This window comes from Grampus griseus, assembly GCF_964374135.1.
Source record: "Grampus griseus genome assembly, chromosome: 19".
Classification (NCBI taxonomy): domain Eukaryota; kingdom Metazoa; phylum Chordata; class Mammalia; order Artiodactyla; family Delphinidae; genus Grampus; species Grampus griseus.
The window spans coordinates 46,642,535-46,667,371 of NC_139013.1; the positions used below are offsets into that span (position 1 = coordinate 46,642,535).

General features: G+C 45.0%; 1 protein-coding gene and 1 pseudogene across 2 annotated transcripts; one reads left to right on the top strand and one right to left on the bottom strand.

Annotated features, from left to right (window-relative positions):
• Positions 1–321: 321 nt before the first annotated feature.
• GABARAPL2 (GABA type A receptor associated protein like 2) lies at positions 322–11,676 on the top strand. The gene is made up of 4 exons (XM_082677526.1): positions 322–487; positions 819–874; positions 2,023–2,195; positions 11,068–11,676. The coding sequence occupies exons 1-4, from the start codon at positions 454–456 to the stop codon at positions 11,156–11,158; spliced, it is 354 nt and encodes a 117-aa protein (XP_082533652.1). The 5' UTR covers positions 322–453; the 3' UTR covers positions 11,159–11,676.
• Positions 11,677–22,330: 10,654 nt separating this feature from the next.
• Positions 22,331–23,414, bottom strand: LOC309836512 (growth hormone-inducible transmembrane protein-like; annotated as a pseudogene). Its single transcript has one exon. The product of its transcript is annotated as a growth hormone-inducible transmembrane protein-like (transcript).
• Positions 23,415–24,837: the final 1,423 nt, after the last annotated feature.

Genomic DNA, 24,837 nt, shown 5'->3' on the forward strand with positions numbered 1-24,837 from the left:
CTCTATAAGAGCCCTATCCCATCAGCCAGAGCCCCACTCACCCCTTCCCCTTACCAACGTCCACCGAGACCCCACTCCTGTTACCAGTTCTCGAATATCCCCTCCCCACTCACCAATATCCCTCACGGACATCTGTCACCAACTCTGTCATCCCCACTCCGCCGGCAGCCCCTCTCAGCGCCCTCTCCTGTCCCGCCCCTTGACATGCGGCCCCGCCCCTTGACATGAGGCCCCGCCCCTTGGCGCGGAGTCCCAGCGAGCGGCGCCGGAAGCTCCGCCCCCTGAAGGTTGCTAGACTCCGGTAGCCGGAAGTCCCGCCTGCCGTGTAGTCGCCGCCGCCGCCGCTGCCGCTACCGCTGCCGCCGCCGCCGCCGTCGTTGTTGTTGTGGTTGGTGCGCTGAGCTCCGCGGCTCCGAGAGCCGGCTGCATCCTTTCCCCGCTGCCGCCGCCGCCATGAAGTGGATGTTCAAGGAGGACCACTCGCTGGGTAAGCGCTCGGCCATTGGCCCCGCCGTGGGGGCTGGGGCGGCGGGTGGGCCCCCTCCCCCACTCGGGCCGCCCTGGGTTGGGCCCGGTGGGGCGGATGCCGCACTCTGGTCTCGGGTCGCCGAGGTCCCGGCACCCCGGGCGGCTGCCCACCCACCCCGCGCCGACCTCTGCGGGACCTTCCGGAGCCAGTGGACCGGGGACCGAGGTTGCCGGGACGCCTGAACGAGGACCTGGGGCGTTCGCAGGTCACGGTGGGGAGGAGGGCCGGGGGCTCGGGACCCGGCCGGCCGGTCAGGCGCGACAGTCAGCCCGGTGCGTTTCTCCCATAGAACACAGATGCGTGGAATCTGCGAAGATCCGAGCGAAATATCCCGACCGGGTTCCGGTGAGTGGACTCCCCGCCCCCTCACCTCGCTGTCACCCTTGCTGTTTAGGACGCGTGATAGGGCCCCAGACCATTCAACAGTTGACAAGTTTAGATTCCAGTCCCAGTTATAGTAGTAGATGGGCCAGACTGGGTAAGGGACCAGCTGGGGCCGGGGCGTGAGGGGCTTGAGTTGATGCTGTTCAGGATGCCTCAGTGCTGAATCTCCTGATCTAGGCCAACAAGCTGTCAGAAGCCTCTGGGCTTCCCTAGACAATTATGTAATAAACGATGTTCTAGGACAGGGCAACAGGTCACAGCCACTTTTGGGAATGGTGGTGGAGGGAGACTTTCACTTTGGTCTTGGAAGTGGTACTTTAGTCTCAGGACATTGATCTTTAACTTTGAGCCTCCATCTTTACCTGACTTCTAGTTCCCTTTTCTCACTCTGATCTTGACATCCTTTCCTGACTAAAAAAATCTGAGAAGCCAGTTCTAGTGGCTTGTGTTTAATCAATGATACTTATCCTGTATTTATCCCATGGTAGGGGAGATAGTTTCTGTAACCCTTATTTATTTTTAAGGACATCCAGGCCTGTTATTGTAGCTTATTGCTTGTGAACAGTTCCTTTGGGGAGGGGGCAGGAGGGATAAATTTGCAACTTAGTTCAGAGAGAAGCAACAGGCCAAATGAAGAGCTTCGTTCTTGGCTGGCTGGGCTTGCCAGTCATTCCCATTAGTCCATCCATTCTCATTTCCTGTGTTCCTTGAGATCTTAATTCCTCTGTAGTGTGAAGGCAGATCCATTCTGTGGTCCAGCCTGGAGTGACAGGCTGTAGAGGAAACCCTCACCAGATATTTTCGAGTCTGCCCAGACAAAATGTTGAAAAGCTTTGTAGTGAGGGCTGTGTTTCTCTTATGCGTGCTGATATCAGGGATGAGAAATATAATAGTTGACCACAGAAAAGCACTTACCGTTTCCCTATAACACATTTATATCAGTTCTTAACCTCCAGAGTGTGTGGTTTATTAAATCAGGGGCATATTTTCTCATGTTATGCAGTTTCCCAAACACCTCCTTGCCCACACACTGTTCATCAGCTCTCCAACAATGCAGGGCCAGAGCCTCACATTAGAAATCTAGTCCTGACCTTTCTTTGCTTTCACAGGTGATTGTGGAAAAAGTCTCAGGCTCTCAGATTGTTGACATTGACAAACGGAAGTATCTGGTTCCATCTGACATCACTGTGGCTCAGTTCATGTGGATCATCAGGAAAAGGATCCAGCTTCCTTCTGAAAAGGCAATATTCCTGTTTGTGGATAAGACAGTCCCACAGTCCAGGTGAGAGCTGTTTACTGCTATTGGCCAGCTGCTTGATTGCTTACAGAACTCAAAACTTTGGAGGTCTGAAAACTCTTAGAGGTCCTGACGAGAAATCTGATTTTTGTGCTCCCTGACATCAGGAGTTCAAGGAAAACAAGAAAGGGCTTCAATAGGTGGGTGTGCGCTTTGGGTTAAAAAAACAGAACAAGGCCTGGACTTAAATATCATCATTTCTTTTTTTTTTTTTATCCTCAAACACCCAAGAATCCTTTTAAATAGTTCAGGACTTAATTAGGCTTAAGCTATCAGTAGAACTGAAGCCTGAAACGAGGTTTTCTCCAAATGATCCATGAAATAAGTCCTGTCGTTCTTCCCCAGGAGCTTGTGGTCTCTGCTGAGGCTCAGCTTCAGTTAATCACCCTGCCTACTTGCTCGCTTTCCAGGCTCAGCTCTGGCCACTGTGAGAGTACCCTGAGAGCAGCTGCCTGATCCTCAAGTACGTGGAAATGGCTGCTGGCCAGCAAAGGGCTCTGAGGTCTCTTTACAGACTTACACCTCTCTTGGTACCACCTGCTCTGACTTTCAGAGTAACCACCCCCTTGCTCTTGCTCTTGTGCTGCCTGGAAGCAATCTTTGGGATAACTTGGGGCCTGAATCTAGGCAGGGGCATTACAGTTCCCTTCTAGGTAGTTGACAGTCTGACTTTAGTCCTCTGTGGAAAGAGGAAAATTTTCTGGCTCAGTCTGTATCCCTGGTCAGTCCTTTCCTATTACTGATTTGAGTACTTCTAGGCCCCTCCTCTGAATGTGAATTCCTGGCTGCGTCTCATCTTAGTGACCCAAACTTAAGTTTCATTTGTTATCCCCCCAAAAATAGTACTTCTGAAGCTAAGGCTTTAAGAACTCCTGGGAACTAGCCCAATGTGGCCAAAATATGTTTCTTTTGAAAATCCTTGAAAGCTCCAGAAGAGGCCTAAGCCAAGTTCTAGTCCTTTTCCTACGAAAGGTAGACAACTCTGGCTACTTTTTGGTCTGATTTTCTCTTTCCCAGTCTCTACCACCTCCACCTCTTGGTGTTTGGCAGAGTATAAGGGAGAAATGGAAGGTTCTTCCGTTAGGCCAAGGTTCTGCTTGAGGAGACAGGCCAGGTCCTGCCTAATGGGTGCCATTGGTCTGCTTACAGCTGTAGCTCAGGAAGCTGTGGTGTCGCCAGGGGTGACCTGGTCATCCCATTGGGCTCTCCCAGCCTTCCTTCGCAGGCCTCTGGGCAGTGTGGTGCTAGGCACACTCTTCACCAGGGAAGGGTGGTGAAGCCCTGGGCATCTGTGGTCACTCTCCGCTTCCCTTCAGGTAGTGGGGGAGGTAAATCTTCATTCATGCCACCTGCAACTTCTGCAGCTCCTTGGTGGCCCTATGTTTTCTCCTTCCTGGTGGTGGCTTCCTATGGGAGGAAGTAGGTGACTAGGATCTGTGGCATTGAGTTTTATTTTCCTTGATTCTAATCCTCTGATACTTCTTGAAAGGAAGCAGGCTTCTGGAGACATTAAGATTACGTTATCTAGCAATTAAAATGGCTGAAGATTTTAACTAACGCCCTCTCCCCCATTATCCCTGAAATATAAATAGAATTGGAAATGAAAAGTGATTCTCAGGGCGGCAGAGGCTGCTTCAGGGCCATTTTCTCTCTAAGTTTTATTTGCCTTTCCAACCTGGTAAGAATCCTCCCTGAAACAGATTACACCAGTGACCCAAGTCACTAACCAGCCCCTCTGCCCAGGCTCTTCAGCGCCCTTGGACCCAGTTAATGACTTCCTGCCCCATATTTAATGTACCAGTTCTTTGTTTGTTTGGTTTTATTCTTAAAAACAAATTTGCTTATAAATAAAAGAGGCATGTGACATCATTGGCCTTTATGCAACTGATGGCTTCACAAACAAAATTGCCAGTCTCCTTCCTAAAGCTATTGTTTGACTCAGTGTTGCCATTTCCTCCCCAAGGCAGTAGCAGCCTCTTTCGTAGCACTTTTCAGCCTCCTTAGGGAAGCATGGAGCCTCCTTTAACCTTCAGCCAGTGCTTGCAGCCTTTGGAGAGTGGCTGGGGAAATCAGAGTTGAGAGAGGAGGAGCCCTCCCCCATACCATAACAGACAGATCTACACAAGGATAATTTACGTCTGAGGCTGAGCGAAAGTAACTTCATTTGTTCCTGCCTTGGAGCGGAACTTTGCAGGTGACCATCACGTAAAATAACGTGATTATTGTTTGAGTAGTTAGTATTAAATATTGATTCTAGAAATAGAGACAGAAGCAAGTCTCTAAGAGTTTTACTTTCAAAATTCTGAGTTCTCTTTTTTAAAAAAGGGGAAATCTCAACTGCCTTTTCCCATTTCCCATTGAAAAGTTGAATTCTCTGCCTAGGTGCCTGCATCCAGAATTGGGCCAGAAACGAAGGGAAAACTATGCCTTGGTGCAGACAGGACTTGAGAAAGAATATCAGTGTATGTTTCCCAGTCACGGCTTTAGAGGGGAACCCAGACGTGGCAGTGGTGCCCACCTTTGGTCTTTGTTTAGAGCACAGATAAGAGTCTTCTTAATCCCCTGTCTAAAATAGAAACAGGAGTATATTATTAAATAAAATATATCTAAGATGTTATAACTTGGGAATGTTACATTGGGAAATCCGTGCTGTTTAAGATTATGGTGTTTAGTTGCTCCTGGCTCTTAAAGAGGTACTAAGTAAAAGAAGTTGTGATGTCTTACAGTCCAGACTTCATTTAGAAAGGTGCTTAAATGAAGCACATTTGATCATTTCTGGGTAAATACCTCTTCAAGAGCAGGGTTTATCTTAACAGTGGAATAGAGTTTATTTATATCAGAGAAAAATCTGATAAAAGGAATAAGCAGTAGTTAATTTTTGTATTTTAGAATCTTGGGCAGCCTTTAGGGCCATGTTAACGTTCACTCTGAGGCCTGTGCCTTTCCAGGATCCACAGCAGTGGCCGTTGTCCTCCCAGTTCACCCCACCCACCCTCCCCCTGCTGGGAAAGAGATAAATCCAGATACAGTGGAAGCACGTGGGGCGCAGAGCAGATGGATGGCCGGGTGGCCCATCAGCCCAGCCAATTCCTGAGTCAGGCTGGACCCCACAGCCTCCGCAGCCTGGCCTTGCCTGGGCCCAGGGGAAGGCTGTGCAGGAATAGGGCATCCACACAGTTCTAGGTCAGCCTCCCCCAGTTCGTAGGCTGGTGAGCAGCTTGAAACTGGCGTGCCCTCAGCAGCATGGCCATTCCTGGGTGTGGATCCTTCTGAAAAGTGCCTTTATTATTGGTTAGTTTGTCTAGACCAGTTTATCTTGAATGGAAGTGTAGGGGACAGGGTTTTAGGGGGCAATTTAGGTTCACTTCACTCAGTACTTCAGGGTCCCACCATACCTTTAGCTTGGCTCCATGGCTTAAAACTGCCACTGGCTTTCCCATTTCTTCCCTTGTCAGACTCAGAGCTTGAAGGTGGCAGTCCCCTACCACCACTGCTCAGCAGCCTTCTTCTTGGATGAGTGTCTCTTTGCTTTCAGATCCTCTGCTGCTCCAGTAGTGGCCCATCTGGTGCTGTGTGGCTTGGGCCTCTGGATTCTGAGAGGGGAGCCCGACTTCTCAGAGGTGTACAGAACTTGTCCTAAAGGAACACACCAGCCTTCTGCTGTATGCTGCCTGCTGAAAAGGGGCACGTTTTGCATCCCTGCCCTTCCACTTGGCTATACTTTTTTTTTTTTTAATTATTTTGTGTCCCTCATGACTTTTTTTTTAAAGAGGGCTCTTTTTTAAGAAATTTAATTTAATTTAATTATTTATTTTTGGCTGTGTTGGGTCTTCATTGCTGTGTGCGGGCTTTCTCTAGTTGCGGTGAGTGGGGACTACTCTTCGTTGTGGTGTGCGGGCTTCTCATTGGAGTGGCTTCTCTTGTTGCGGAGCACGGGCGCTTCAGTAGTTGTGGCATGTGGGCTCAGTAGTTGTGGCATGTGGGCTCAGTAGTTGTGGCTTGCGAGGTTAGTTGCTCCGCGGCATGTGGGATCTTCCCGGAACAGGGCTCAAAGCCGTGTCCCCTGCATTGGCAGGCAGATTCTTAACCACTGCACCACCAGGGAAGCCCTTGGCTATTCTTTTTTTTTTTCTTCTTTTTTTTGGCTTGGCACCCTGCACCCCACTCCACAAGAACCAAGCCTGACCCAGCGTGGCCTTGAGTGCTGCCGCCTCACCAGACCCTCTCTCCTGCTTTCCCTCCCACCGCCCGGGATCCAGCTTCCCTCCTGCCGCCTCAGCCATCAGCGACAGCGACACCCTCTCCTCCCCTCCCACGGCTCCCCACGCCAGGTCGCTGCACCAGACAGCGGGTAACCGCCTTGGCTATTCTTTTAATGGGACTTTTTTTTCTTTTTAATTTATTTTATTATTTTTGGCTGCATTGAGTCTTCGTTGCTGCATGTGGGCTTTCTCTAGTTACGGCGAGCGGGGACTACTCTTTGTTGTGGTGCGCGGGCTTCTCATTGCGGTGGCTTCTCTTGTTGTGGAGCACGGCTCTAGGTGCGTGGGCTTCGGTAGTTGTGGCTTGCGGGCTCAGTAGTTGTGGCATGCGGGCTCTAGAGCGCAGGCTTAGTAGTTGTGGCGTATGGGCTTAGTTGCTCCATGGCATGTAGGATCCTCCTGGACCAGGGCTTGAACCCGTGTCCCCTGCATTGGCAGGTGGATTCTCAACCACTGCGCCACCAGGGAAGCCCCTTAATGGGACTTTTAAAAAAAGTATTTTTAAACTATATTTGTAGCCCTGCTCTTTTTTGGCTCCAGACCAAGTTATTCTGACTCTGTATGTGTGGCCTGATCCCACACGTGCTGTTTTTGAATTATACTGTACAGATGCGCCAGTCTTCTTTCTCGTCACCTAGAGAAGCCTTGGAATCAGGCGTTCAGTCACGGGCTGCTGACTGGAGCATTTAGCTCCCAGTGTTGAGCATTGTCAGTTTTCAAGTTCCTGCCCAAGGGATACCCTGAGTATAAGGACACTGTGCTACTGCCAACTAAGTAGAGTTTCCACATGACACTGCGTGGCAGAGAAAAGGAGAACAGTGAAAGGGCTCTTAAAATCATTAGGCACAGCCATCTAATTGTAAAATTACAGGATCTGAAGGACCTGCTGCTCAATGTGTGATACAGAAGCTGGCAGCAGTGGCCTTCCCTAGGAATTTGTTAGATAGAAATGTAGAATCTCATCCTTGACCCAGACCTTCAGAATCAAAACAGGCACTTTAACAAGACATCCAGGTGATTCCCTATGCATGTTTGTATGTGTGAGAAGTGCTATTCTAAGGGAGGTCTTCACAAAAGGTACAAGAATGCTGACGTTAGGTCATTAGATCTAGTTGTGTATTCACATGGAGGCAGCACAACTTGGTGGTAAGAATGTCTCCTAGCTTTGTGATCTGGCATGAATTAGTTAACCTCTCTGTGCCTCACTTTGTTTTTTAAATTAACTTATTTATTTTGGCTGTTTTGGGTCTTCGTTTCTGTGCGAGGGCTTTCTCTAATTGCGGCGAGCGGGGCCACTCTTCATCGCGATACGCGGGCCTCTCACTATCGCGGCCTCTTGTTGCGGAGCACAGGCTCCAGACGCACAGGCTCAGTAGTTGTGGCGCACGGGCCTAGGTGCTCCGCGGCATGTGGGATCCTCCCAGACCAGGGCTCGAACCCGTGTCCCCTGCATTGGCAGGCAGACTCTCAACCACTGTGCCACCAGGGAAGCCCTGTGCCTCACTTTTATTATCTGAACTATGGATTATGATTGTACCTGCCTCCTAAGATTGTTCTGAGGGTAAAGAGTTAATACATGTAATGCACTTAAAACAAGTGCTTGGCACATAGTGTTTGCTATTATAATTAGAATTTTTATGATCAGCCTTTATAGCTGCTAGGGCACTGTTAAATATATAAACCAAAGTTTTACTTAAAAGACAATGGAATCTGAAGACAGAAAGCCACATGATTATGGGTCCTCCTCCCCCAACCCCGTCAGTCTCAGAGCCTGCCTTAGACAGTAGTCGTTCCGTGGTCTTGTTCACTGCAGACAACGTTCAGAGTCTGGGGTTTATAAGCTCCTCAAGTATTTCTAACTCAGCAGCACAACTTAGAGTCACTGCCCTTGGGCTTGTAACTTGCTAGGAGAAGAGCAGAACTTAGTCTGGCAGATGGAACCAAACTTGACATAGGCATCAAGGTGTGGCTGCCGCCTTTGAATTGCACACAGTGTCTGCTCCTTCCAAACCCCTTTGGTAATGATAGTGGGGAGACTGTAGTTCAGGTCTTATCACGGTCACCCTGGACACTTGTACCAAGCGGGGCAAGAGAGTTGTGGCAGTAGCAGTAGCTGTTTTCCCCTTTGCCTCATTCTGAGGATTCTCAGGGAAAAGCTGGGTTCCTCAGGGCATTCCTAACCACCAGGGTAAAAGTCTTCTTGAGAGACCCCCGCTACTTGTTCAAGCCCTTTGCTAGTTGCTGGCTCTTCACTCCACTTCCTGGCTCACTCTACTTCCTAATCCCATGCTTTTAAAGATAAGCATCTCCAAAACAAACAAAGACAGACAAGCATCTCTCCCTCTGGCAAGGGGATTGTTTCTCAACTTGGCTGCCTGTGGAATCATCTTGGGCATTTTTAAAAAACTAATTAATTTATTTTGGCTGCGTTCGGTCTTGCTGCGCGCGGGCGGGCTTTCTCTAGTTGCGGTGAGTGGGGGCTACTCTTCATCGCGGAGCGCAGGCTTCTCATTGCGGAGGCTTCTCTTGTTGCGGAGCATGGGCTCTAGGCGCACAGGCTTCAGTAGTTGTGGCATGTGGGCTCAGTAGTTGTGGCGCACAGGCTTAGTTGCTCTGCGGCATGTGGGATCTTCCTGGACCAGGGCTCGAACCCGTGTCACCTGAATTGGCAGGCGGATTCTTAACCACTGTGCCACCAGGAAGTCCCCATCTTGGGCATTTTAAAACTTACTGATGCCTGGGTCCTACCTCCAGAGATTCTGATTTAATTGGTCTGAGGTGGGGCATGTCTTTCAAGCTCCCCATTGTTTCTGCTGTGCAGCTGAGGTTGAGACCTACCACCCACCACAGGTGTTCTCATGGGCACGGGTTCCTCCCTCTACCTGCTGCCCCCCAAGTCCTCACATGTTCCAGGGCAGTGTCGTCAATAGAAATGGCATGTGAACCACATATGCAATCTAAAATTCTCTAGTAGCCACATAAAAAAAAGAAAAACAGGTGAAGTTAATTTTAATAGTATATTTTTTTATCTGGTATATCCAAAATGGCATCATTTCAACATGTAGTCAAAATTGAGATATTTTACATCTTTTTTTTCATACTCTGATACTTTGAAATCTTGTGTATGTTTTACCCTTACAGCACATAGCAATTCAGATGAGCCACATTTAAAGTGCTGAACATAGTGGCGACTGCATTGGACAGCAGAAATATAGGACATTTCTATCACAGGAGAAATTTGTAGTGGACAGTGCTGTTTCAGGGAGTCCTTATTTTACAAATTCCAGTTAGATCCTCACAGGAAGCACGATTTTATTGTACAAGATGCCAGTGACAGGCCATTCTGTATTCATACTCATCCACGCCTACGTTATTACTAGTTCTCATCTACCCACACAGCCGAACCAGCTAAGCTTGAAAATGGGCAGGAAGAGTAGGAAAGGAGAAAAACTCCCCTTTATAAGTAAATGTGGTCTGCATTCCTGTTTACATGGTGGTCCCATACAGCTGCCAGGAGCAAAGCAGCAGCATGGCGCAGTCTTTGCTTCACCAGCTTGAGGCCTCCAACCCCTCTTTATCTACCCTCTGGCCCTTGTTCTCCTGAGTCCTGCATTTAAGCATCTGTTAAGACCTGTCCGGGCTTAGTGACCTCTGTCACCTCGGGGGCCGGCTCTCAGACTGCTTTGTCAGTGCTGGTTCTGGTTGACCCCACCACACATGGTCACGCTGAGGTTTAGCACATGTCTGCACCTCCTGCTTATCTCTAGTAGAGCAGTCATGTGGCCAGAGCTCACCTGGGGCTCCAGGTGTTACTAGTCTTACTCTGGAGCCAGTGCACCTCAGCAGAGAACTAGATTAGGTCTCCCCTGCTGCAGTCTGTTTTACTGCTGAGGGAAAGCCAGCTCTCCCACCCACACATGTTTAGTTTGAGCAATATCTATTTCTGGAGGGTTCTTAGGAAGCTTGGGCAAAACTTCTTTGGATCCCAGATATAATATGAGAGCTTTTTGCATTACATGTGAGGAAAGTAACTTCCCTTCGATGACGCTGATGCAGATCTCTGGGGCACAGGGTTTCTGGCGGGCGAACTTCCACAGGAATCAGCCCACTCATTCTTTATCATGCTAGGTATGAATTATAAATCTTCAAATAGACCAGCCCTGAGGAGAGGAAAGCACAAGTACTCGTCCTTACCTTTGTCTCTCACCCACACAGGGATGGGCCTCTTAGACTCTTATTTTGCTTATTAGCTTTTCTCCCTAGCCCCCACCCCCCCCATTCAGAAAGCATTGCGAAAGCACTAACCAGTACTAACCAACCACATCCACCCTAGGAGCTAGAGCTGGCTTCTGAAGGAATACCTTGGTGTAAGGGTGAGTCAAATGGCCTTGCCTGGGACAGGAGGATGGAGGTTGATTCTAGTCTTATCTACCGATTCCCAGAGAATTACTTTTTATCACCTACCACCAAAGGTGTGACAGAGTAGCTAGTTTTAAGTAGTGAAATTCCTTATCCTCAAGCCATCTTTCTCCCAACACGTAGACTCAGTAATCAAACCCAATTCTCAATGTTGTTTTTTGTTTTTCTCTTTCAAGCCTAACTATGGGACAGCTTTACGAGAAGGAAAAAGATGAAGATGGATTCTTGTATGTGGCCTACAGTGGAGAAAACACTTTTGGTTTCTGAGGGCCAGTGCTGGGCTAGGTGCACCATTCCTGCTTGTGTATCTTGTAAATAGCTGGCCATTTTCAGTTACTATACCAGAACCTCTTAACATAGACCTATCAGTACATTTGTAACTGGATTTATTTCTTAATATATTGGAAGGTATTGTTTCCTTAGACTAGTAAATTATCATACAGAGTTTTATTTTGAGTTTTTCTTTTTGTGCACTGTCCTCATGGCTATACTCTCCAGGGAACTTGTTCCTCTGGGAATCTTATTTAACGAAGATATTTCCATATTGAAGAGAGGTAGGTGGGAATTAAAATGAAAGGGAGGGAGATGATGCATTTATTCTCGATTATGTTTGAGGTGTTAGATGGCTAAGTGTTAAAAGCATCCAAATTAAATCCTTAGCAATCAGAACACTTGCTTCACTAGATTTTGCCAACTGCCAATCATGTTGGACTGAGCTAATCTGTTCCTCTTTCTGAAACTGTTAAGGTAAATAATTAACAATAAAACTTCCTCTTATAAAGGCATTGCAGTGTGACCATGTCCTTTATTCACCTTCTTATAAATGGGTCAGAGAAGTAGCTCCTACATCTGCCAGGCTAGGAGGAGGATTTGTGGGGCCTATGGCAGCACAGCTGGGCACAGGAAGCAGTGGTCTGTGTCATGAGGAGGGAACTTTTTTTTTAAGTGGTTAATATATTCACATGATTCAGATGTCAAGTCTCTCTAAAAAGGTATACATGGAGAAGTCCTTCTCCCACCACTGTTTTCTGATTACCCTAACCCTCCACTTTTTGGGAAACTACTTGTACTGGCATCTTGTTTCTTTTCAGAGTTTGTTTTTGCAAGTTCAGTTAAATATGAATATATGTCCAAAATGTTTTTTTCTTATACAAAAGAGAACACATTATATCTATACTTAAGTACATTGGTTTTTTTAAAAACAGTATATCCTAGTGATCTTTCCATATCAGTTCATAGAAAGCCTTTAAATTTATTTTAGTATCGCATTGTGTGGATATATCATTATTACTGAAACTGAACAGGACCCTGTGGGGCTCCTGGGCACAGAAGCCTTTACGTGTTCGCCGTTTCTTGTAGGGAATAGACTCCAGCCTCCATGACCTTCCCTGAGTTTCGAAGGGCAGATTCAAACAGCTGCTGATCAGGGAAGGGAGGGGATGCAGAGACAAGGTGGTAGGAGCAGCCAAGAAACAACAGTGTAGCCTTGGGGCAGGTCCTGGTTCCAGGTCAAGGGGTACACATAACACCGTTGAGCTCTTTACAGAACTAAAACTCCCAACAAATGGAAGATGTTAGCATTCTTCATTCCAGAGAAGACCACCTGAGGCCAAATTAAAGGAACCAGAGAAGCTTATCAAGAGACCATCTGAGGCCTGGGACTGCCCTGGTGGTCCAGTGGCTAAGACTCCTTGCTCCCAACGCAGGGGACCTAGGTTCGATCCCTGGTCAGGGAACTAGATTCCCCCATGCCTCAACTAAAGATCCCACGTGCTGCAACTAAGACCCAGGCAGCCAAATAAATAAATATTAAAAAAAAAAAGAGAGAGACCACCTGAGGCCACATTAAGGGAAACAGAAGCTCAGTAGGAGGAGACCACCTGGGGCCAGATTAAAGGGATGCAGGCCCTGCACACACCCTAATCTTATGGGCAACTCTGCCCATTGCTATAAAACTCCTCACCAAATCCCCCCGGGGTTGGGATACACAGTTTTTGAGGCACGAGCCCACTGTGTCCCCCTTTGCTTGGCAAAGCAATAAAGCTTTTCTGCTTCACCCAAAACTCTTGTCTCCGAGATTGAATGCAGCACTGGTGCACAGAGGCTGAGTTTTCAGCAACATTCCTAACTAGTGCCCTATTAACGGCATTTGGGTGGTTTGCAGTCTTTTACTATTACATACCGTGTTGGAATGATAACCATACACGTTATATGTACATGCATTCATGGTGCTGCTTTACAACCACTTTCTACAAATGAAAATTCAGATTTTTCCAGGCCATACATTTTATGATTTCTCACAAATTAGATGTGTAGGCTTGCCACTACACAGATGCATCTAAAAGGAAATGCTTATTTACTTCTCTAAGTCTTCCCCAGACTGTGGCTGGAGGCTAAAGCCATTACACAGATCATCAGAATAAAGAAACCAGGTATCATCCAGGGATCTAAGAACATGTAGTTAAAATGACTATCCAATTTTCTACTGGGGAAGGAACAAAGAGATTTAACTTCATCTTTACCAAATTATGTAAGCAATCCCTCCAAGTACTCTACTAATGTCAGCTTTCCAGATGGGATCAGAAAGCCAACTGTTTTTCTTTTAAAAGTAGTTTATAGTTAGCATTTATTGAGCACTCACTAGATATACCAGATAATTTACATACATTGTTGCAATTAATCTTCAAAAAGCCCTTACGAGATAGTGTCATTCTTGCAGCCAGCCACACTGCCAACGAGTGGCAGAACTGAGACTCCAAACTTGAGATTTAAGGGAAAAGACATAGCTGGCAGTGTCATTTTGTGATTTTTTTTTTTCCTATTTACAGTATGTCTCACACTGTGCTAGACACTGGGGAAAATATGAATAAAGCATTACCCCCTACTCCAGAAGCTTACAGTCTGGTGCTAACCAACACATAAACAATTACAAAGCACTGTTCTAAGTGGTATGTAGAAAGTATTATTGGAACAGAGGAGAGAATAACTGTTACCTATAAAAACTATTCAAGCAGCCTTATTTGTAATATCAGTCAATAAAAATGGATATGTTAATACTGCTTTTAAAATGCAACAGATGAGTGAAGGTTTTTTTTTTTTAAAAAGGGAATTCCTTGGCAGTCCAGTGGTTAGGACTCTGCACTTTCACTGCCGAGGGCCTGGGCTCAATCCTTGTTCGGGGAACTGAGATCCCACAAGCCACGCAGTGTGGCCAAAAAAAAAAAGTTGCACGTAGTCTCCCCCGACTCTAGTCTGTAACAGACACTAGTAAGATTTTACAGATGAATTTTATCAAACTATGTAAGGAACCTTTAATCCTTTCTTAAAATTTCAGAGATTAGGAAAAGGGAATAATCAAAAATTAATTTTGAGACAAAATCTCAATGGCCAAAACTTTATGAGAAAAATTATACATTGATCTCATCAACATAGAAAAATCCTAAATATTAGTAAATAAAATTCAGTAGTATACCAAAACAATCATGACCAGGTAGCACTTAGCCCAAGAATGGGTTATATAGTTCATCATTATGTCTGTTAATAAAACACCAATTTTTTTTTTTTTTTTTTTTGCGGTACTTGGGCCTCTCACTGTTGTGGCCTCTCCCGTTGTGGAGCACAGGCTCCGGACGCGCAGGCTCAGTGGCCATGGCTCACGGGCCCAGCCGCTCCGCGGCATGTGGGATCTTCCTGGACCAGGGCATGAACCCGTGTCCCCTGCATCGGCAGGTGGACTCTCAACCACTGCACCACCAGGGAAGCCCTAAAACCCCAAATTTAACAAAGGAGAATGTTGGGCTGTACCCCGCAGGCCTTCAAGGCCTGTACTTGCCCAGCCTCAGACTGAAGAAAGAGCCCAGAGTCAGTGACAGAGACATCAGTTGTTTAATGGATAGGGGATCTTACACATCCAGAGCAAAAGGGTCCTGGAGTGACACTCCACTGTGGATGGCAGACAGCAGGCAGGACATGGCAGAAGTCCAGAAAGCTGTGTGTGGGGGGGAAGGTTACCTGTTATGGGGAACTGATGTCAGGTTGGCTCATCCATTACCAGGGAAACCATCAGAGAGGCATGTCCCTCAAACCCCCTTTGATAAAACTAGCAGGGTGGAGCTGTTTTGATATAAAGATTAGAAGAATCACTAGCTGGGGGCAAGTACATAGGCAGTTACTGATCAGGCTCTATGATTAAGAGGGAAGGTCAGCCATGTGAGTAGGGTGTAGGTGAAGCAGGGACTGGTTAAGCAGGGGATGTACAGAGAGCAAGAGAACAAGGCATCCTGGATGGCCTGATCACATGGCAAAAACTATATGATCATGTCCTAGATGAAGGGAAAGCACCTGAAACAACTCAAAACCTATTTATAGTTTTTTATTTTTAAACTTCTTAGCAAATTAAGATTTCTTTAATTTGATAAAGGGTATTCATAAAAACTCTATAGCAAATATGTACATTAGTATATAAAGCTATGGTGAGTATGGCAGTGTGGTACTGACAATGGGATAGACAAATACTTTAATGGAACAGAACCCAGAAATAGATCTGTGTATAAAACATGTCAGAGGTGGCATGACAAGTCATCAGGGAAATGACGAACCAGTTAACAAATGGGACTGCAGCAATTAGTTACTTATATGGTAAAATTTCAGAGGCATTCCTATTAAAAACAGGAACTAAAAAAGGAAATCTAAAGGGTGAACTTTATGGTATGTGAATTATATCTCAGTGAAGCTGTTGAAGTCTGCGATCAGTGCTTTTACTCAACTTTGTCCTGGCATAAAACGAATATAATGAGGAAATGTAAATGAGAGCCATAAGAATCAGAAAGGAAGACTAAACCATAATATACAGACAGTGATAATCCACATAGAAAAATCTAAGAGAATCTATACAAATTAGAATAAGAAAGTTCTCCATAGTTGCTGGATACAAGATCAGTTACAACTATTGATGATGTTTCTACACACCATTTGTAACCAGTTAGGGAATATTACAGGAAAAAATTTCAGTTTCAATAGGAGCAAAATGTATAAGTGCATAGGAATAAACTTAATATAAGATACACTAATATACCATATTCCAGGATGAGAACATCCAATATGGTAAAGATGCATATTGCCTCCAGGTTAATCTGTGAGTTTAATGCAATTTCAATAAAAATCCCAATCAGGTATGTGTGTGTATGTGTGGTATCTGACAATTGATGGTAAAATCCATGTAGGAGAGCAAAAGCCAAGGATAACCAAGAAGTGTTAAGAAAAACAGGCCAGGGAGATTTGTATTAGCAGTAATTAAGTAATTAAGACTGTGCCATATGGCAAAGAGACAGACACATAAACCAGGGAACACAACAGAAACCCAGAAACAGATCCATGTTTAAAACATAGCTGTATTTTGGGAATTCTGTGGCAGTCTACTGGTTAGGACTCTGCACTTCCACTGCAGGGGGCACAGGTTCTATCCCTGGTCCGGGAACTAAGATCCCCGCAAGCTGAATGGCCAAAAAAAAAAAAAAAAAAAAAAAAAAAAGGCAGTACTTTAAAGTATCTGGAGTGAAAAATCAAAGGGGAAATGATGAACTAGTTAATCCATTATTTAAAATTGGTTATATATACATGAAAATAGATTCCTATACTATATAACAGGATTATAAAATAAATTCAAGGTGAATTAAACATCTAAAGCTGGAAAAGCAAAACTTTAAAAAGAACGAAATAATGCCATTTGCAGCAACATGGATGGACCTGGAGATTATTATACTAAGTGAAGTAAGCCAGACAAAGACAAATATCACATGATACCACTTACATGCTGAATCTAAAAAAAAAAAAAAAAAAAAAAAAAAAAGTGATACAAATGAACTTATTTACAAAACAGAAACAGGCTCACAGACCTGGAAGACAAACTTATGGTTGCCAAAGGGGAAAGGTAAGGGGGGAAGGATAAATTGGGAGTTTGGGACTGACAATGTACACACTACTATATTTAAAATAGATAACCAACAAGGACCTACTGTATAGCACAGGGAACTCTGCTCAATATTCTGTAATATCCTAAATGGGAAAAGAATTTGAAAAAGAATAGATACATGTATATATATATAACTGAATCACTTTGCTGTACACCTGAAACTAACACAACATTGTTAATCAACTATACTCCAATATAAAATAAAAATTCAAAATAAAAAGAGTTGGGGACTTCCCTGGTAGCACAGTGGTTCAGAGTCCGCCTGCCGATGCAGGGGACGCGGGTTCGTGCCCCGGTCCGGGAGGGTCCCACATGCCGCGGAGCGGCTGGGCCCGTGGGCCATGGCCGCTGAGCCTGCGCGTCCGGAGCCTGTGCTCCACAACGGGAGAGGCCACGCGGTGAGAGACCCGCGTACCGCAAAAAAAATAAAAAATAAAAAGAGTTGGGAGGAAGTTCTTAAGATAAGCTACAAAAATACAAACAATAAAGAAAAAGGTTAAATTTAAGTACATTAAAAATTTTTTTAACATCTTTATTGGAGTATAATTGCTTTACAATGGTGCGTTAGTTTCTGCTTTATAACAAAGTGAATCAGTTATACATATACATATGTTCCCATATCTCTTCCCTCTTGCGTCTCCCTCCCTATCCCAGCCCTCTAGATGGTCACAAACCACCTAGCTGATCTCCCTGTGCTATGTGACTGCTTCCCACTAGCTATCTATTTTACGTTTGGTAGTATATATATGTCTATGCCACTCTCTCACTTTGTCACAGCTTACCCTTCCCCCTCCCCATATCCTCAAGTCCATGCTCTAGTAGGTCTGTGTCTTTATTCTCGTCTTACCCCTAGGTTCTTATGACATTTTTTTGTTTCTTAGATTCCATATATATGTGTTAGCATACGGTATTTGTTTTTCTCCTTCTGACTTACTTCACTCTGTATGACAGACTCTAGGTCTATCACATTAAAATTTTAAAAATTATGTTTTTTATTTCCTCAATATTATTCTTCAGTAATATTTTTACTGAGGGCATGCTGAAAAGTTGTTTTGATGTCACAAAAGATTTGTCTTATTAAATGGGAATATCACTCCACCTCTCTTTAATAAAAGGTGACCACATATATTATGGAATTTGAAAAAGCTTCATAACTTTAAAGAATTAAACACTTTATTTAAACAAAATTAATAGAAGCTGCAGATTGGATGAAAATGTTTGTAACAAATATAAACCAAAAAAGAATTAATATCCAAAATAAATAAAGAACTCTTCCAATAAGACAAACCACCCAAGAGAACAATGGGCAAAGACGAAGAATCCTTAACTTCAGTCCACTGTATATGTTGTCCATGCACTAACTCTATCGAGTGCCTTTCACAAAGACTACAATATGAACGGTGCCCCCTAGAGTTGTGCAGTGTACAACCTCTACACTAAAAGATGCAGACTTGCACTGTACAGTTGGTGGCCTTATGAAATGCAAAGGAAAGTAAACTCTGGTTTATTTTTTCACACTCATCAGATTGGCTAAAGTTTCAACATATAAAATGTTAGGAAGGATATGAAACATCTGGAATCCTCATAAACTGCTGTGTGGGTGTAAACTGGTACCATCACACTGGAAAGCAATCTGACAATATTCAGTTAAGTCGAAGATGCAGATAACCCATGACCTAGCAAATTCCATGTCTAGGTATATATCCTAGAAATATCCCCACCCATGTACAAGAGACGTGTACAAGAATGATCACTGCAGCCTTGTCTACATGAGCCAAGAATTGGAAACAGACTAAATGTCCGGCAACAGGAGAACAGAAGGATAATATGTGGTATAGCCATACAAAGGAATACTATATAGCGGTTAAAATGAATGCACTAGAACTACATATGTTAACATAAATAAATCTCCAAAATGGTGCTGATGAATGAAAAAAGCAAGATGCAGAAGTATATTCAGCATATCATTTCTATAAAGTTTAAAAACATGGAAAACAATTCTAAGTATTGCTCACAGATATAAAGTTATGTAATAAAAGTATAACCATGCAATTCAGGGTGGTGGTTACCTAATGGAAGGAGGGGAACAGTATCAGGGAGGGGTCAATGTGGGGTTTCAAATATAGCTAGTCATGTTTTATTCCTCCAGAAAATAAAAACCTGAAGCAAATATAGCAAAATATTTACTGCTGTTATTTCTTTTTATTGTTATGTTTGAACTATTAAATAACTTTTTAAGTTACATCAGTGAGAACAGGGATTGGGTCCTTCTCAAAGAACAGCACACGGGTGCCTCCAATTTCTCACTCCCCTTCACTCCTCAGCCCAGGAGAGGCCAGCTTCTACTTCCCTGACCCTGCGTTTGCTGAGGTTACCAAAAGTAACCTTCTCCGCCCAGCTGAGGGGCTGGAGGGGAACCACGAGGTTCTTAATTCTTACCTTCCTTGTCTCTCTTTCTTTTAATATATTCTACACTCCAGATTACTCCCTCTTTGAAGCTCCTAGTTGCCTTTCTCCTGATTTTCCTCTGGCCTCTTGGTCACACTCCTTCTTGTGCTTCTCCACCTACTCCTGAACTCTCCATGTTCCCCAGGGTTCAGTCCAGGGTCCCCTTTTCTTCTCATTCTCTACACATTCTCCTTGGATGGTTTTATCCTAACCCGTGTCTTTAAAGACCTCCTATAAATGACTCCAAAATCTTGATCCTCAGTCCATCTCTCTCCTGAGCCCCAAGCCAGTCCTTCCAAATGTCCCCTCTTAGGTCCTTGGCCAGCAGTATCACAGAAATCCCAACTGTCTGAGCTCATCGTCCCCTGTCTGCAACTCCTGCCACTGACCCCCTCCCCAGCCCAGAGCAGCTCCTCTTCCTGGATCCCCTTTCCTCATATACAGCACCCCCTTCCCTCCTCTCACCCACACAGGAACCTGAGAGCCATCCTCAATGCTCCCTCAATCCTCATCCCCTACCGCAATCAGCCAATCAGCCGCACCAGCCTCTGCATATTTCTCAAGTCAGTCCCCTCCCAATGGCTCCTAAAACTGTTATTGTCTGGGCCTCATCATTTCTCTTATTATTACAGTAATCCCCCAACTGTGGTCTCCCTGCCACCATCCCTGTCCCTGACTAATCCATCCTCCTTGTTACAGAGGAGAGCGATATCGCTAAAATGCAACTTCCATCCCAATACCCTTTCCTCAAAAATCCTTTAAGTGGCAAGTCATTGGGATAAAACCATTCTCCTTTGCAGGACTCAAAAGTCCTCACCGATTTGCCCCGAGTGCCTCTCCAACCCCTCCCACACTCCCCCAGCCCAGCCACGCAGTGCTGTCATCTCTGGCCTTTGCATACGTTGATTCTCTACCTCAAATACCCTTCTCTCAAAGCTGTCCCTATGTGCGCCACCAGTTTCTCTTTGTTTGCTTCCCCTTCACCTCTGAGCAAGTATACCTGGGCCTATGAGATCTTCCTGTGCCCCTTCCTCTCCCAAGTTGGGAATTAGACCTCTATCACGGCCATCCTTGTGTTCCCTGCAAAGTCACTTTCCCACCTTCCCTATCAGTCAAGGAGTTAACAAGAGGACTAACCCCCCTCCTTGTATTTCAGGTGCACAGCACAAAGCCTGATATACTGATGGTTTCAGAAGATATATGACAGGTCCACCTGGGACTGAGAGCCTACCTAACAAGTGCTAATGCATCTTAATGTTGCAGCAGTGGCTGAAATACGTAAAGTATGTACAGTAGCCACACAGAAGGCATGGGGCAGGTATGTGCACCAGGGCACCAATTCCAAAGGGGGCCCAAGCATCTCCTTCAAGGAGAATTTAGAAGGAGGCCATGTAAATGTTCTTATTCTCAAAAGCCTCACTCTTCATTAGGCTGAATGGCAGAATGCTTTAAAAAGCACAATTGGGGATTTTATTTTTTAAATTTTTTCTCGCTAGAACCTTTATTATTTCAGAAATAGGCATCCTATGTAACTTGAGGTGGGTAGAATAGTTATTTATGGATTACTGTAGTAAATATTTGTCAAAACACCAAGTATCTCAATAATCATACACATTTCATTCATAAGAACTTACAAAAATAACTCTTCTGTGTCAAAAAACTTATAAATAATGGTCTATGGAGGAGAGAAGGAAAATTCTGCTAGGGGAAACTCTAGTGAAGCATTTTCTCCATTACATTTTTGATTGATATAGTTCATGAAAGAAGCCTCGCTTTGCCTTCCTTTTTTTTAGTGATTCCTCTGAGAGGGAATGCAAGAAACTAAATCTGAGGGGGAAAACTGCTTTCATAATCTCAAGTGTAAACCACGAATAGGCTTTTCTGATAAAAGCTTTAAAGCCTGAAGAGATAAGAAAGGCAAGCATGTATTCCTTTAAACATTTCAATAAATTTGCAAAAATATTCAGCAACTATGCACGTATTGTTTGTATACTTAAAAATGCAACAATTTTCATGCTTCGAATATTTTTTCCTGAGTGTTTCAAGCATGTTTTGTTCTAGACAATTCAAAAGTAAGACTTACACACACACATAATATATACAACAGGAATTCTCCACATGATTAGCATTGTGGACTCTCCTAACAGTGTCAAACAATGAGAAGCCAAACGTGATCACATCCATATCTTAAGGAGAGCCTGGAGAATCACCTATGTCTTTGTTTTCTGCTCAGTGCTTCTGATAAGTTCAGCAGATGTACGGCCATGACTTGTTTCCAAACATCCAGACCCCCTCACTGGCTCACCACAATTACACGAGTGCTAAGTTTTAAGTATTCGAAGAAAGACTGCAGGTGTCGCTTTACTTCTCTCTGGTCCCTTTACCAAACCCCTACATCACTTATGACGTTACTTGTTAATATTTTGCAATCCAAAATGAAAAATGCAGGTACACAAGTTTGCTAAACTTCATTTAACCAAATAAACTTAAAAATAGATAAAATACTTAAATTCCTGCAACACAAAACTTGGTTTTCATATTCATTTGAACATTTTCGAATTACTCAAACATGAGAATTGAAAATGTGTGTGCTATTTGGAAGAGAACTACTGAGTTTATTCTCCAGAAGAAAAAGCAGACCTGAAGCATCACATTACTGGAACACCTGAAATGTTGACAAGTTCTTACCTTCTAAACTTCAACAAAAGCTGCTTGCACAAACTATTTAAAGAATATCTGCCCCAGGCTTCCCTGGTGGCGCAGTAGTTGAGAGTCCGCCTGCCGATGCAGGGGACACGGGTTCGTGCCCTGCTCTGGGAAGACCCCACATGCCGCGGAGCGGCCAGGCCCGTGAGCCATGGCCGCTGAGCCTGCGCGTCCGGAGCCTGTGCTCCGTGACGGGAGAGGCCACAACGGTGAGAGGCCCGCGTACTGAAAAAAAAAAAAAAAAAAAAGAATATCTGCCCCTATTAAACAAGCCAGATATCTGATGTATTAAGGAAGTCAGAAGCTGAGTCACTTCATTTCTTTCTGTTGACTCTAGTTGCCAGAATACTGGCAACTCACATCCATGTAGATTCCCAGCATCGAAATGATGGGATCGTATTTTTGAACTCCATACACTGGTACTACTTCTGCACGCTTGATTACTTTCTGTGTATCATACAGAAGAAACATGCTGAAAAGAACTAATCCACCATAAATTTTCAGTGAGTACAGAGTGGCACCAGCCACAGTGGTAAGTGGAAGAAACATAGATCCTAGTGAGGACACAAAGACGACACCCAGGCCCACGCCCAGGGGTGCTCCCATGTTCAAAAACTTCTCACTGGGTGCACATATGGCCACAGTGGAGAGGCCTCCCAGAATTCCAGCTGTGTACCATGCAGCTGTGATGAGAAGAGGCGCCCCCTAATATCGTCAGAGGAGCCACCACTGCACCCATCACATCAGAATGTAGTAACCAAGCAAGATGCTTTGGGCCTGGGCTCTGGTCATATGATATCGACTGGACCAGCATTCCAGCTCCAATCATGGCTGCAAAGGTTGCACCAATTGTCACCCAAGAGCCTTTCATCATGAAGTTCACGAGGGCAGGAGTTCTGCTCACTGCCAGGGCAGACAAAGCTGTTATGCTGATACTTCCTGCTAAGTACATATAGGTGGTATGAATTCTATCCTTCACATACTGAGGCCAAATTACAGCTTTTTCAATAGCTCCAATCTCATTAGACACTCCCAAGCCATAGTAGCACAAAGCTCTAAGACCAACAGCAGCCCCTCCAGCAATCTTCCCATCTGATCAATTTTAAATATTTTTTCCAATGATGGTTCCAAAGTTGCCTCCTTGAGTTCTTGGCTAGTTTTCCCACGCCAAATTCCAATTCTTGTCCTGGTGGCATATTCCCTGCTGGGTGTTAAGAGCCATTGATTTTTCGTGATGGAATTCTTCACAACAGGGGAGGCCTTGGTGAAAGCTGGTGGAAAACCCTGGAAGGTAGTGTCCGGAGACACACAAGTCTTGCGGCCAGCATGGTGGTGCACCAGGTTTACCAAGCGATCGGAAACGCTCAGTCCCTGGTCAACTCAAGCGCGCAGTTCCCTTTCCGGCCGGCAACACGCGACGACTACCACCTCCCGTGCCCTCCGCCCACCTCTTACTCAATTGTGGATTTTAAATTACCCCTTTCATCTTTATTTCCTCAGGGAGAAAAAAACAATCCTGGTGGTTGACATCAGGAAGGCGAGGCCACGGAGTTAGGTAGGAGGATCTACATATTTCTCTGTGATCAACAGCTCTGCTTCCTCACCTCCTTAGCTGCTGGAGACAGGCTGCTGCTTCCAGATGTGGGATGGGGTGGTGCACGCAAACAAACGCCTGGTGCACAGCAAGGGGCTCCACAAACATCTGCCCAACACACTTCTCCTAAGGACGATCTCTTAACGTTTGTTAGCAAAAGTTCTGGAAATCAGGATCAGTAAACTGCAGAGTACCTTATAAGCGGCAGTGACAGACCAAGGCAGGAACTGCACACGCGGTAGGCAGCCCTCCTCATGCCTGTGCTGAACAGTATCTCATCTCATCGCCACAACCCCACTGCCGGGGTAGTGTTGCCCTCATGTCAAAGGTGAGGATACTGACGCTCTGAAAATGCACTTACCCACCCAAGATCACACACTCAGTCCATCCTGGAGTCACAATTCAAACTCAAGTCTATGGCCAAAGTCCATCCTTGTTCTGCTAGACCAGAGGTTAGAAGCTGAAGGCCTGTGTCTACGTGGACCCTAGACACGTACGTAAAAACACAAATTTCTTGCTTCTCCTCAAAAAATTCTGAAGTTCTGGCAACAATCAGCCAGAACAAAATAATGGCTCCTCTTTGGACAAGGAACTTGCCAGTTCACTCCACCTACTTTTTAAAAAAAAAATTTTATTTATCTATTCATTTATTTAGGCTGCACTGGGTCTTAGTTGAGGCATGTGGGCTTCTTAGTTGCGGCATGCATGCCGGATCTCGTTCCCCACCAGGGATCGAACCTGGGCCCCCTGCATTGGGAGCGTGGAGTCTTACCCACTGGACCACCAGGGAAGTCGCTCACGCCACCTATTTTTTAAATGTTTCCTATTCCTGGATATCTTTGGGCTTACAACCTTTGCACCATAGTTTACGTGCCATCCTTTATTTCGAACAGAATTCTTCCAAAGTATATGTAAGCAAAATACTAACCCACATTGGTCAACCCCATCTTTCATGGGAGAGGCAAAGAGCTGGGCTGCGTGACCTGCCTGCATCGGCACAGGTGAGCGAACGGTGTCATCCGGACCTGTTGAGACTGTACTCTTGCTCCCTCGCCCCGAAGCCTGGTTTCTCCCGCTGCCAGCTGTTTTCTCAGCCCAGCAGTTACTGATGTGCTGGGATAGGAGGGCATTCACATACCACTGGGGAAATGAGGAAAAGTATAGCATGAAAATACCAACTGAAAAGGTACTCACTAGAGGTCAAAATAGTCCACTAGTAGCAGCAAT